Raw genomic sequence first — 12,723 nt, 5'->3', positions numbered from 1 at the left:
ATGTGCCTTACAATTGGTCTGCTCTCTGTCTGGATGCAGCGGCAGTGCAGCTCCACTCCCAGGCTTCTCAGAGTCATCCCTGTGTGGAGACAAAGCATGGTCACAAATTGTACTTTTGTTTTCTTATTTTCACTCAGTAGCTCTCTGTGGTAACGATAGAAAGAAGGCAGCATGCAGGAGTGAAAGGCAAAAGTGTGTATAAATGGAGTACACATACACTGATGCATGTTGATTATAATAAGGAGGACAATAGGAGAAACAGTCTTACCCTCAGAAATAGCCACGAAAGCCAGGAGCACCACAATGGAAGCGACGGCGATTCTGCTGCTCATCATTTTGCTCTTTTCCAAATTCTGCAACGACTTAACCCTTGAATAATAAGTTTGTTCTTCAGAAAGTCCTCTGTTGAAGACTAAAGACTTTCGGAAAAGTTAAGTAAAGTTGAGTGAAGTATTATATTCTTGTATATTCTTCTTCCTTTGGTTCACTCTTCCTTCTGTTCCTTTCCTTGCTTTGCTGGCTCTCTTCTCGCTCTGTTGTTTGAATGTAGCGCTGAAGAGGAAACGTTCCCCCTTTATAGGCATCTTCTGGAAGTGACTCATTTCCCCAGGTCATAAGGAGTGTTGCACAATCTGGGACTGCCAGCAGCGGGAAATTACACTGCTCATGAGCCACTTGACTGACACCTGGGATTTGTTAAAAGACGAGTCACTGTTTGTATAGAATTACTGCACCCAATCTTTGATTAGTTGGAAAAAGACAGCGGATAATAAAACGAAAATGAAAAATGGATTGGAATGCTTGAGGGAAATGCTGCTTATGAGAGATTGATGTGTGTGTGTGTGTGTGTGTGTGTGTGTGTGTGTGTGTGTGTGTGTGTGTGTGTGTGTGTGTGTGTCAGTGCTGATGTACAGCTCATAAACGGCATTTTGCATCATCTTTGAGCTGACTCACTGGTGATTAGTAATAATAATTATCAGTTAGTTGTAATCTGCAAATGAGTGGCTAGCAAAACCCATTTGACTTTCAATATGGGGAAATATCTTAATTTTACTTTTATGATACTTTCCAAGATGTGATCAAACAATGGTAAAAGAACACAGAGAAGATGAAGAGAAATGAATATAAGATCAAATCAAATCAAACACAACACAGCAAGCAAAATAATAAAACAATAAATAGAATGAAATAAAAACTAGAATAAATCGTTGAATAAGAGCACAATACTCGAGCATTTAATAAAACTGTTTTCCAATGTGTGTTCAGCCTATTTTGATGAACCAGTTTCTCTGACATTTATAGAGACAAAAACAGATTGTATTTGCAAGCGCAGGCTTGTTACAGATTCACATTGTACTTAGTCTAAAACAAGGCTACACACTGCCAAATCACATGATTAAACTATAACTGATTCACAAACAATAAAATAATCGTCTCGATCTTGCAACCCCATTCAACTAACCATCAAAAACTTCCTTCTACATGTAGTGCTGGCATGCATGACCGGGTCACAATTCTGGCTCAGACCTTTCATAACTAACTAAATAAGCCCTGGTGCCAAAAATCTTTATGGGTTTTCAGACATGTGATGCAACCTCAACAAGCCCCAACACATCTGGCCGCCGCCGCGACGTCACCAAAATCACCGTGACAAAGAAAAAAGAAATATGGGGAAAGTCAAACATTCTTGTCGTGTTGACGATTTCATTGCTCACTTCGTGTCAGTGATTTATGGATTTATGTGAGGAATGATGACAGGAAGTGAAAATGCATTAGTGTACATATGATAAAAGCACTGTCATTAACCTGGATTCTGTTCCTTGTTTTATTTTGCTCTCATTCCTGTTTAATTCCTGCACTCTTGTCATTCTTGAAAGCCTTCTTGTTATTCTCTTAGTCTGGTTATTGTCCTTGTGTTCTGTGTTTAGTTGTACGTCAGTATTTGAGTTTGAGTTGAGTATTTTTGTCCCGCAAAAATTACTTATATACTTACTGATTTGTTTAATGACAGGAACAACATCATTTGTGACAAACAGGAAGTGCATCTGGTTATACATGTTGTTTCTTGCATTTCAGACAGTTATTACAAATGGCAAACAGAAGGGAGTAAACCATGTGAGAAACCTTGATGGCATGTCACAACAGATTTAATCTGACCCACACAAATCAGGAAAGGTCTCTTTTGGGTACTCTGAAATTTACCGTAGGAGTAGAGAACTGATAACTTGTGATTATTAGATCGGAAAATATTATTTAGATCAGCATTTTTGCTTCATGTGCTAATATTTCATGTTTCATTTATGTTAAAACATGAAGACTTTCATCCAGTGGATTATGTGCAAGATGTCAAGTTGGCCTATGATGAAAGGGTCAGGAAATTTACAAATGCACGATTGCAGATGCCAATACACACACACACACACACACACACACTGACTGACGCAGACAATCAACATAAGGCAGCAAAACAGAGTCAGAGGAAGTGTGAGGAAATCAACAGGATGACATACAGAAGTTTGGATATTCCAAAACTTCCACTGACCTCAGTTGAACTAAGTGCTAAAAATGTCAACGTCAGCCTGAACACAGAAACCATCATTGTAATTTATGATTAAGTATCATGCGACCTGTCTATTCTATATGAATATTTCATATCATGCATTACAGGGTGGCACAGTGGTGCAGTGCTTAGCACTTGTGCCTCACAGCAAGAAGGTTGTGGTTACGAGACAAGGCCTTGCTGTGTGGTGCAGGTTAATTCAGTAACTCCAAATTGTCCGTAGGTGTGAATGTGAGAGTACGAGTTGTTTGTGTATATGTGTGCTCTGTGATGGACTGGCGACTTGTCCAGGGTGTTCCCCACCCTTGACAGCTGTAATAGTCATTTCATATCAATTGTAGCACAGTATCATTATGTACAACATGGTGTGGCACCATATTGTATTGCATCATAACTGTGTTTATCGATCATAAACACAGCCGTATCTTCAAGGATAAAAGTATGGACGCTGAATATACATTAAAAACATAACTCTGTGTTGCGAGTTGTTTCAGGTGTTGGTGAAGTAACTTTCCAAAGTGTGCTTTCCCCTCAGATCAGAGAAAGCTTGATTCCGTTCCAAAAACATTTCACCAGACATTTATTTTCAATGACACCTTCTTTGTCATGCGTGTCATGCATGACGATGGGAGCAACGATCCGTCATTATCAAGATATCACTTAGTTAAAAAAAATTCCCGGAATACAAAATGTTAGGAAGACTTGAGGGAACAATGTTATCTACATGGGTGATCGTCACTTGTTTTTATGGCCTACTTAACAGGAAAGCTGATCACCTGCTCACAATGCAGAATACACACCTACGCGCTCAACTGACTGGTATACAATTCCATACTCTCACACATGAACACAAAATGCATGCACCCACACACACACACAAAGAGAGAGCACAACACAATGCAGACTGATACTGCAGGTCATATAATGGCATGATATGGAAGAGAAACCAGGAGCTGGTGAATCAGGAATGAATCATTTACTAGTCACACCACAGTTTTTCCCTGATTTGTTAAACAGACTTCCTCCTTATGGGTATAACTTAACTGCATGTTTAGGAAAGCAGTGGGTGGTTCTGATGTGCAATGTTTATACAATAGCAAACAAATAGTTTCTGTTGGACTGCATAGAAGCCTTGAACAATATACAACTAGAGAAGGGGGCAGACTGTGAGAAAAGTCTCGGGGGTTTTCTGGGAATGTCAGGGTGTTTGTTATCTTTGGATCAGGAAATGGTTGAGAGTGTTAATGGTGGTGGTGAGGGATTAAGATGAGCACTCTTTTTCCTCTCGCATTCACCTTTCAGCTGGGGTAACTACATATAGGTGAGGGTTTTAAATTCCACCCGTGGCGTCACAAAGTCGTGTCTTGGCAGGTTTCTGGCTTGTCTTCACAGAGATTTTATCTAATACCTCTCAAATAATATGCAAAAGCTGCCAGAGATGTACTTGCATTCTTGCATCAGCATGAAGAGCTGATGTTAGATAAACACTGATATTTGGCTCTGACATTTTCGCTTAACGTGACTTAGATTGTCATCAATCTGATTTTCACAATAGAAGTTGAATGTCCCAATACTACATTAACATGCAGGAAAGAAAGAAAGAAAGAAAGAAAGAAAGAAAGAAAGAAAGAATTTTTCCTTAAATCAGCAGGATGGCGCAACGCTGCAGCAGCTGTACAAAACGTCTTCTGGAGGAGAGAGTGATTGGAGAACAAACTCACTTGAAGATTGACGTTTTTGCAGACTGCTGACAGAGACACTGGCTGTCTTAAGATTCAGTTTGCATCACCGATCGCAGCCCCAGAGCACCTACAGCATGTTAGCCTTTACCATAGTGGCACTCCTGGCTTTCCTGTCCATCCCTGAGGGTGAGTCTCACCTGCACTCCAGCTCCAGCCTTATTTATTGGAAATGAAGTGTTCATTCAGTGTTTTCAGGCGCCTGTCAGTATTTCTTGCTTGTGATCTGCAGTACATTTTGCAGAATTCAGACCCCCAGCTCGTATCTGTCATGGTATTGATGTTTTCCCCTGACCTTTTCTCTAAGGGAGTCTGGGGGCTCAAGGAGTGAATCTGCGGTGTCAATGCATCAACAACCAGAAAAAGCCAATTGGACGTCTCATCAACCAAGTGGAGGTGCACCCTGCAAACCCCCACTGCAACAACATGGAGATCATGTTAGTCCTGCTGGGTCACAGTTCAACCATCTCTGTTCATTTAAAGAGTTCTTTTGCAGTCCTTCTATGTGAATATTTTATAGTGTGTGTTCTCAGTCACATCATTAAACTGAAGTAAAAAACTAAGAAGAAAAAAATGCAGGTTGTTATTTGTTTTTGCAGACAAACTTTTCATTTGTAAACATCCACTTCTCTTGTGTTCATGTATGAGCTGTCACATGATTTCATTGGGTCTTGTTTGTGATGTTGCCGTCTTTGACTCTCTCTCTCTGTCTTTGGTCCCGTAGTGCGACTCTGAAAAAGAATGGGCAGAAGGTTTGTCTGGACCCTAATGTTCCTTGGGTCAAAAGAGTTATGGAAAGGAATTCAGCTGTGTAAGTCCATCTTTCTCTGTTTGTGTGTTTCTCCACCTTCACGCTGGCATGAACTCAAAAGTGCTTATGAATGTGTTCCTTTTGATTTACTTCGTTGTTTTGTTGAAAAATAACAATGCACAATACTTACATACAATGCCCCAGATATAACTAAAAGCTCATTTTCATCTCTGGCCTCAGGGATTCATTACAATGGAACCTGGATCCAGTTAATACAATACAATAAAGTACAAACATGATCAAATCTGGAGCTGAACTCTCAGCAGGAATAAGTAACATCAACACAAATATGAGCACCATTGTGAAACGGGCTCATCTTGTTTATCTGGTCTATAATGAAAAGAGATGACTAACTTGCAGATATTAGGAAAATGACTCAAGGGGAAGTCCGTATTTAACAAGTGACCACTTGCTGTTTGCCCCATGCAAACTCAAGACTGGAACACACACACACACAAGGGGACTTTGTTGCACCTTGTGAGAAAAAGATAAATGTAACTTTGCATTCTGTAGTTGAATTAAGGTACATTAAATGGGTTAAATAAAAACCAGAGGAGGCAGGTGTGTATACCTTCCAGTCAGCACTGAGGGAGCAAATCCTCATGGAAAACTACATTTACTAAACTAAACGACTCTGAAAAGTAGATTTTGGAAAAGTCTTTGTGGTTGATATTCTGTTTCAAAGTATTTGTATATGTATTTGATTTCTCATTTTAAGCAGAACAAGTTCACTCCACACAGTTAAATTGTTTTTTTTGTTCTCTGTAGGCGGAAATCCTGAAAAGCAGTTTTGGCTCAGATCTACAATCGTTGGATCTCAACTCTGGAGAGACAGATTTTAATCTCAGGTGAAATCCAAATTAATAAAAGGCTCACACTGATGGAAAACAAAGGCACATTTTGCCCAAGGGGCCAGTCTCACATTTCAGCAGTTGAGCAGATCACACAACAACTTAACACTGTGGTGATTGTCGGTGTAAGAGGAGACATGCTGAGACAGAGAAATTGACATTGAATTGACATTGACTGTGATCACAAACAGGAAATATATGCCTCTGTATAAATTGTGAGTGTGTGTGTGTGGCGGGATTGTATTTACATATCAAAATCCTCATATTTCTGTTATTACCTCATATATGAGAGAAAAGAGGTCAGCACATTAAAACAAGGTTTCTGTTCTGTTTTTACTGTTGAGCTAAAAACAAATATGTGCAATTAAATATGTTTATAAATATTCTGTTTGTAATTCATGTATATTTCTAGATAAAAAACACATACATTTCTACAAAAATATTAAATTATTTCTTTCTTACATTTTTTCTGATCAGATTGTGTGGCATTTTCTTTGCATTGTTGTGTGGAGACATGGGGGAGGAAAAAAGAGTTAAGGTCATACACAAGTTTTAATTCATAATTTTAACTGTGCCTCTGAAGAACGGCAGGAAAAGAAAAAACAAATATCGCCTAAAGCTGCAAAATTCTGTGTAGTTGATTATAATGCTGCTTTTTATGTAGGCAATATAAAAACCTACATTTCTGGGCTTCAAAGTCATAGAGTATGTAGAGTTTTTAGTGCGATATACCGGCGGGCCAGTTCTAATAGACATTTGATATGATCTCGCGGGCCAGATTTGGCCCGCGGGCCTGAGTTTGACACCCCTTTATTAAGGCATAATCAATATATAAATCTCCTGTGTAATTTCCAATTCAAGTGTCAGATGAGACAGGTGGAAACTTTACGTTCGCTTAACCATGTGTCCTGACAGGCGGTAGTGGAAGCCTTTAGTTAGACAGAAATGACTTTCTGCAGGGCTCTACAGGTAAATTCTACCTGGTGGAATGTCTGTGTGTGCTCAGACATGCAAACACAAGAAAGTAAGGATGACGGAATGAAGGATGAGTGATATCTACAACCAAAATGATAGTTTCCAGAGTATATCGATCTGATGCTGAATTATTTGGAATAGAGAGTGGGCGGATGTAAGTGAAGGCTTGGGTTACCATCCTGTGAGAAAGGTGGGGGAGGCAAGAGAGAGAGGGAAAGAGGGAGAGGAGGGGGGGGTGATTACAGTGGCATCTTGGCAATCTTGAGTGCATGGTGTTTTGCTGGTCTACCACAAGAAGGCAATGTGTTGTGATCTGCCAGCAGACGCATGTAAACATGCTATAAATGTGTACAACCGACAGTACTGTCATCTGTTGTGGAAATTCTGTGCAAAATATAATATAATTTAATATTGGGATACTTAACGAGTCTAAACAGAAGTGTGGACCTCTGTGTCGTATCTTAAAAGGAGGCATTGAATACCAAGCAGTGAGCCTGAGAACATGAGCTTGAATCTCTTTCTGTTATATGACTCTTTGCAAACACATCTTCAGACTGGGTGAAATTAAAATAAATCTACAAAGTTTCTCATAATTTTACTTGCAAAGTCAATCAAATCAAGAGCTAATTAGTCCAATACTAAAGACTTGCTTTATCAAGATCATCAAGTTTTGAATACAGCCAAAAGGCACCAAACCCTCAATTGCTCCCCCCTCTGCGAAGGGTGGTAATGTAATGTAAGTCACTTTGGATAAAAGCGTCTGCCAAAATGATCGTAATGTAATGTAATGTAAATTGATAGTTTCCAGAGTATATCAATCTGACGCATAATTATTTGGGTGTGGATGAGAGAAATAGGGAGGGAGAGATGGAGAGAGAAAGAGAGAGGGATAAGAGGGAAAGAGGAAAAGAGGGAGTGGAAGTGATTCCAGTGGCATCTTGACAATCTTGAGTGCATGGTGTTTTGCTGGTCTACCACAAGAGGGCAGTGTGTTATGATCTGCCAGGACACAAACGTAAACATGCTATAAATGTGTACAACAAATCAAAATATATGTTTCTCATTATATAACTTGCAAAGTCAATAAATCAAGAGCTTACTAGTCCAATAATAAAGTCTTGCTTTATTAAGACCATCAAGTTTTGAATACAGCCAAAAGGCCACAGAGGAAATTATTGACATCATCAACCTTTATTCATGTTGAAGGATCAAGGAAGACAACAGTGTCAAGATAGAAAAATAGATACGACTTTAATATTTCATAAATCTTCCCCCCTTCTTACTAGCTAGATAACTAGCTACAATAAAACTGTAGGTATTGTAAGCAAATCCTTGAACAACACACTGTGACACTGCAGCACATAAACACACCGCATGTTACGTTATCAATAGCAATATGTAAGTAGTATAATCATGATGAGTTACTGTAAGATTAATATGGAGACGTCACTGGTAGCTTAGCAAGCTAAGGTCACCAGATGGTTACCTGAGACAATCTTTACACAACTACAGTACTTACTTCAATTGCAGTTAATACTAGGAACTAGGACAACAAAATGACCAAGTATCGCTATTCACAGTCCTCCTGTTACTACTCACGCTATCCAATATCACAATGGAAAGAAGTGCAGGGATTGGGGATGTCCAATGTCATCCCATGAGCCAATTGGCCTACGTCCAATCTAACAGTGAACAGTCTGTTCAGCGATTGGACACTGAGACTGGATCTGCGGTGCGGTGGTCTGAAGTGGTGTTATATAGTCTTGTCAAAGAACCTGCAGAAAATGAATATTGGATTAATTATAATAAGGAATGAATAATAACTATGATCAACTTAGCAAACCCATCATGTTTTATAAGACAGACAAGGTGCTTTGAAAGCAACATACCAGAGGGAAAGAAAAAATAAACCAAATCCACATCAGTCAGTCACAGCAGATTAAACCATCAGCAAGGTTGTGCATATTTACCAGTTGTTGGTGATTTGTTGTCCACTTTATATGTTGTTAGACAAAGATTTGTATTTGTGGCTGCTGTCAGCTGGGGATGCCTTGTTGGGGATCTTCTACTACTATCTTCTCTACTTTGGTTTTCCAGTGTGTAATGCATAGAGCCAGAATCATAACCAGCAACCCAAACATCACAAACACACAGAACCACTGATGAAATAAATGCTGGGTGGAACCTGGAGGTGAACCTGCAGATGGAACTACATGTTCATAGAGTGAGAGAAAAAGAGAAAGAGTGAGAGCATGAGTCAAACAGAGACAGACCTAATTTTGCTACAGGGAGATGTGTATCTATTAAAACACTATTACCAGCCAAAACATGGTTAAGGAATTAGTTACTAAAAACAAACAGCTGTCATAAATATGAATATGGGCGATTCTGTGCAGTCAGAGGGGAAATAAACATTGATCCCAGTCAACTTCACAGCTGACTGCGTAGGGAATCTTGTTTGCACTGACGTCATCATAATTCACAATATATTAAATCAAAAAGGTGCCATGACACACAGAAATCATATTCTAACTATATTTCCTTACCTTGAAGTATCGTTCCTCTCCCCACCTTCAAAAGTGCGTTTACTTTTGCTATGCAGTAATACAGGCCCAGATCGCTCTCTTCAACAGCATCGATCTGAAGTCCCAGAGACATATTCATCAACGCCACTGAGAAACGAGGATTGAGCTGGAACACTAAGAACAAATATTCTAATAAAGGCATGCAAATAACATGTAGCTAACAAGGTAACATGGTAAGATACCCTGCTGTATATACTGCATAGCACAGTGCACCAGCTGCAACAGTAGCAAGTCAAGTCATCTCCAGTTTGTTTGTATAGCCCAATATCACCAATAACTTCTCAAAGGGTTTTAATCACAGCTTTGATCACTGCTCTCCAGGAAGACAAGGAAACATTCCCAAAACAACCATGAGAGAAAACGAATTACAAAGAAACGGCAACAGACTGAAGAGGGATTTACTTTATCAAAAGTGAGTGATTGTCTAGCTAAACAATTCAAACATGAATATGAAATAATGTCTTACGTGGGACTGCTTGCCCATCTTTGAAGTAAGCACAGAGGACTATGGTAGGGGAAAGTACTGGATTCTGCTTAAGCCATGTTGTCTCAAACAGGTAGGAGATGTTACAGCTCAGAGTGACTGTGGAGCCAAATTGGCCATGCTGGACCACAGAACCTGTCACCAACAGCATCCAAAAAACAGCTGTGGTGAGGACACCTGGGAAATTTCAATTTCAAGCAAAACACAACAACATCACATTTCTACATTATAAGTTAAGTCTTTTAGAAATAGTTTTTCTTAGTGTACTTACTTAATTTGCTACACTGCCAAACTAAAAGTGTGCTCTTACATAGTACATTAAAACTGACATTACATTTGTTTGCAATTTTACTGTGATATGGTACAAACATACAGATTTCAAGTATGTGCTTAACTTCATGTAATCAAAATACCACGTTTCACTTGAAACAACGGTTGTACAGTAAAACATCTGATATTTAGTTTTTTTCTATCATACACATCTTATATTTTCTCTTGACTCATTTGTTTGAGCCAATCACTGACAGAACTGATAATCACATTTCAATATTGAATTTAGAAAAGTCCAACATTTTATCTGCAGGCCAAAGAAGTGCCGAGAAAAAGCCAAGTGTAACAAAGGCAGATAACCAAAAGAGGAGAGCAGACCAAAGGGTAGAAACTGCACCAAGAAGACTGAGAACACAGCAAATTACACATTTAAGCTACTGACTGAATTACCGTAGGTAGCAGGTAGCATTGAAAACCCTGTGGTGGAGGCACAAAATCGGGTTCTACAAAGCCGTCTATTAGAAAGTATCATTTACTTTAAGAGAGAAGCGAATAAAAAAAGAGAAACGCATCACTATTACCATGTACAGCTCAATCTGAACAGATCACTCTGTCGTACCTCTGTCCATATCTCTGCCTGACTGTCTGGCTCACCTCAACCCATGTAAACTGTTTTATATTTTATTTGATACCTGCCGTCCAAAGTGGTAGTAAAGTTACTACTCACCGAAAAGAGTCATCATAATTCAGTGAGATGTTAAGTCCTTCACGGAAGTCAACGTGGTCTCACAAAACACCTTCACTTCCTCTTTTCATTCAATGTTTCCACTGACCCGATTTCCACTGAGTCTTTCATTTTTATTTCAAATTATAAATTATTACCAGTTTGGCATTTCATAATTATTCTGATTTATGTTCTGAATTGTTTAATGATATGATATTGGTGTACAGAATTGTGTTTCGTGTTATTATAAACATAAAATAGAGGTTACATTCAGTAAATTCACTGTCCAAACCTGTACATCAGGTACTGGCTGTCATAAAGGGAAGTAAAAACCACAAACCCCTCTCCGCCTCAAAGCTGGGTTTCTGAAAATAAAACAGAAAAACAATATCACACTAACACAGTTCATCCTCTGAATCCTGTCTGCTGTAGGTATGCATTACATTACATTACGATCATTTGGCAGACGCTTTTATCCAAAGCGACTTACATTACCACCCTTTGCAGAGGGGGGAGCAATTGAGAATTCGGTGCCTTGCTCAGGGGCGCCTCGGCAAGGGCTCAAACCGGCAACCCGCCGGTTGCCAAGCGGAAGCTCTACCCACTGAGCCACTGCCTCCCTAATGCAAATATGCAAATATTTCTGGTTACTTTTAAAGCTCAAGCAAGACCTGTCTCAAGAAATGAAACTCTGAAAACTTAAGATTCATTTTTTTTTTGAGGGAACTTATTATGTCCATCTTATTATATGTCAACTCATTTCAGTTTACAGTGTGATCTGGTGCACTTACGATCTTATACTTCAATCTCAAATAAGTACCCTTGCTATTGAGTAGTGGTACTTTACAGTGCAAGAAAAATGAATTTTGGACAACATATTTTGCCTGGATCAGTCCCATTGCTTCATTCCTGACCAATTCTCAGCACTCAAAACCATTTGATTTGCACCATGGAACCCGTCAGGGGTGTCCTTTATGCCCAAGTATACAAATACTTTATCTATATACTGTATATATGTATATTTATATATACAGTACATAAATAGATTAACTGCTGAGGGACCAGTCACACTGTACAATTGCAGTGCGAGAAAATGTAATAGATATCTTGAAGTACTGCGTTAATAATATGGATGGATGTGTGACTGTACAAGTAAGTGAGGGGTCCCTGCTAGCCAGAGGGACGTTAGAGGCCTCACTTCAGTGGGAATCCACTTCTGTCCCAACATGGAGTGGGTTGGTTGTTCAGGCTGATGGCAGTTGGAAGGAAGGACCTCCTGTTTTGCACATTCACATAACAGTCTGCAAACAAGTTCTCTGCTTTTTGACCAGGAGTTTGTGGAAGAGATGAACGACATTATCCATAAAGGATAACAGTTTATGCAGCATCCTCCTCTCCTCTGCTTGTTTGTTGTATTTGTTTGTGTGACTTGGCTCTTGTATGGCTGCCCCAGCAGATTGAAGCAAAGGATCTTGCAGACTAATAAAGAGATGTGCAACATTTTGCTGCACACACCTCTACTCCTCCACTTCCTCAGGAAGTTAAGTCTGCTCTGCCCACCAGGTTTCCACACTCCTTTGTACCGTTTATATATCCCACCACTGCAGTCATCTGAAGATCAGAGGACACAGAGTTGTACTGAAAATCCTAAATGTACAGTGTGAACAGGAATGAAGACAGGGTGGTCCCCTGTGCTGATAATCACCATGTCAGATAATCCATAA

General features: G+C 39.4%; 2 protein-coding genes and 1 long non-coding RNA gene across 5 annotated transcripts in view; 1 reads left to right on the top strand and 2 right to left on the bottom strand.

Moving 5' to 3' along the window:
• Positions 1-561, bottom strand: part of LOC142996723 (interleukin-8-like) — a 1,354-nt gene extending 793 nt beyond the window's left edge. Inside the window, exons 1-2 of one of the 2 annotated variants that reach the window (XM_076147754.1) lie at positions 269-561; positions 1-79 (exon numbers count right to left, since the gene is read on the bottom strand). The exon at positions 1-79 is cut by the window's left edge and continues 54 nt beyond it. In XM_076147754.1, the coding sequence (XP_076003869.1) occupies positions 1-79; positions 269-335 (146 nt within the window). In that variant the 5' untranslated portion in view covers positions 336-561. Of the gene's footprint in view, positions 243-268 lie in introns of those variants that run through there. The other variant, XM_076147753.1, reaches the window with a different exon arrangement.
• Positions 562-4,219: 3,658 nt separating this feature from the next.
• LOC142996724 (interleukin-8-like) lies at positions 4,220-6,409 on the top strand. Its single transcript, XM_076147755.1, has 4 exons — positions 4,220-4,428; positions 4,607-4,736; positions 5,024-5,110; positions 5,879-6,409. Exons 1-4 carry the CDS (start codon positions 4,377-4,379, stop codon positions 5,889-5,891), a joined length of 282 nt encoding a protein of 93 aa, XP_076003870.1. The 5' UTR covers positions 4,220-4,376; the 3' UTR covers positions 5,892-6,409.
• A 1,632-nt stretch (positions 6,410-8,041) lies between these two features.
• Positions 8,042-11,070, bottom strand: LOC142996863 (uncharacterized). Of its 2 annotated transcripts, none has more exons than XR_012961788.1 (5): positions 11,003-11,070; positions 9,988-10,182; positions 9,483-9,635; positions 8,907-9,145; positions 8,042-8,711 (listed from the first exon to the last, which is right to left on the bottom strand). It is a non-coding gene; the product is annotated as an uncharacterized LOC142996863 (long non-coding RNA). The 2 variants fall into 2 exon arrangements; XR_012961789.1 differs by lacking the exon at positions 11,003-11,070 and adding an exon at positions 10,857-10,995.
• Between the last annotated feature and the right edge of the window lie 1,653 nt (positions 11,071-12,723).

The sequence above is a fragment of the Genypterus blacodes genome, unplaced genomic scaffold (assembly GCF_046128005.1).
Source record: "Genypterus blacodes isolate CSIRO-AG114 ecotype Tasmania unplaced genomic scaffold, CSIRO-AGI_Gbla_v1 ptg000039l_1, whole genome shotgun sequence".
In the NCBI taxonomy this organism is placed as follows: domain Eukaryota; kingdom Metazoa; phylum Chordata; class Actinopteri; order Ophidiiformes; family Ophidiidae; genus Genypterus; species Genypterus blacodes.
Note: the sequence above shows the minus strand (reverse complement) of the source record. Positions and strands in the feature narration are given on the sequence as shown.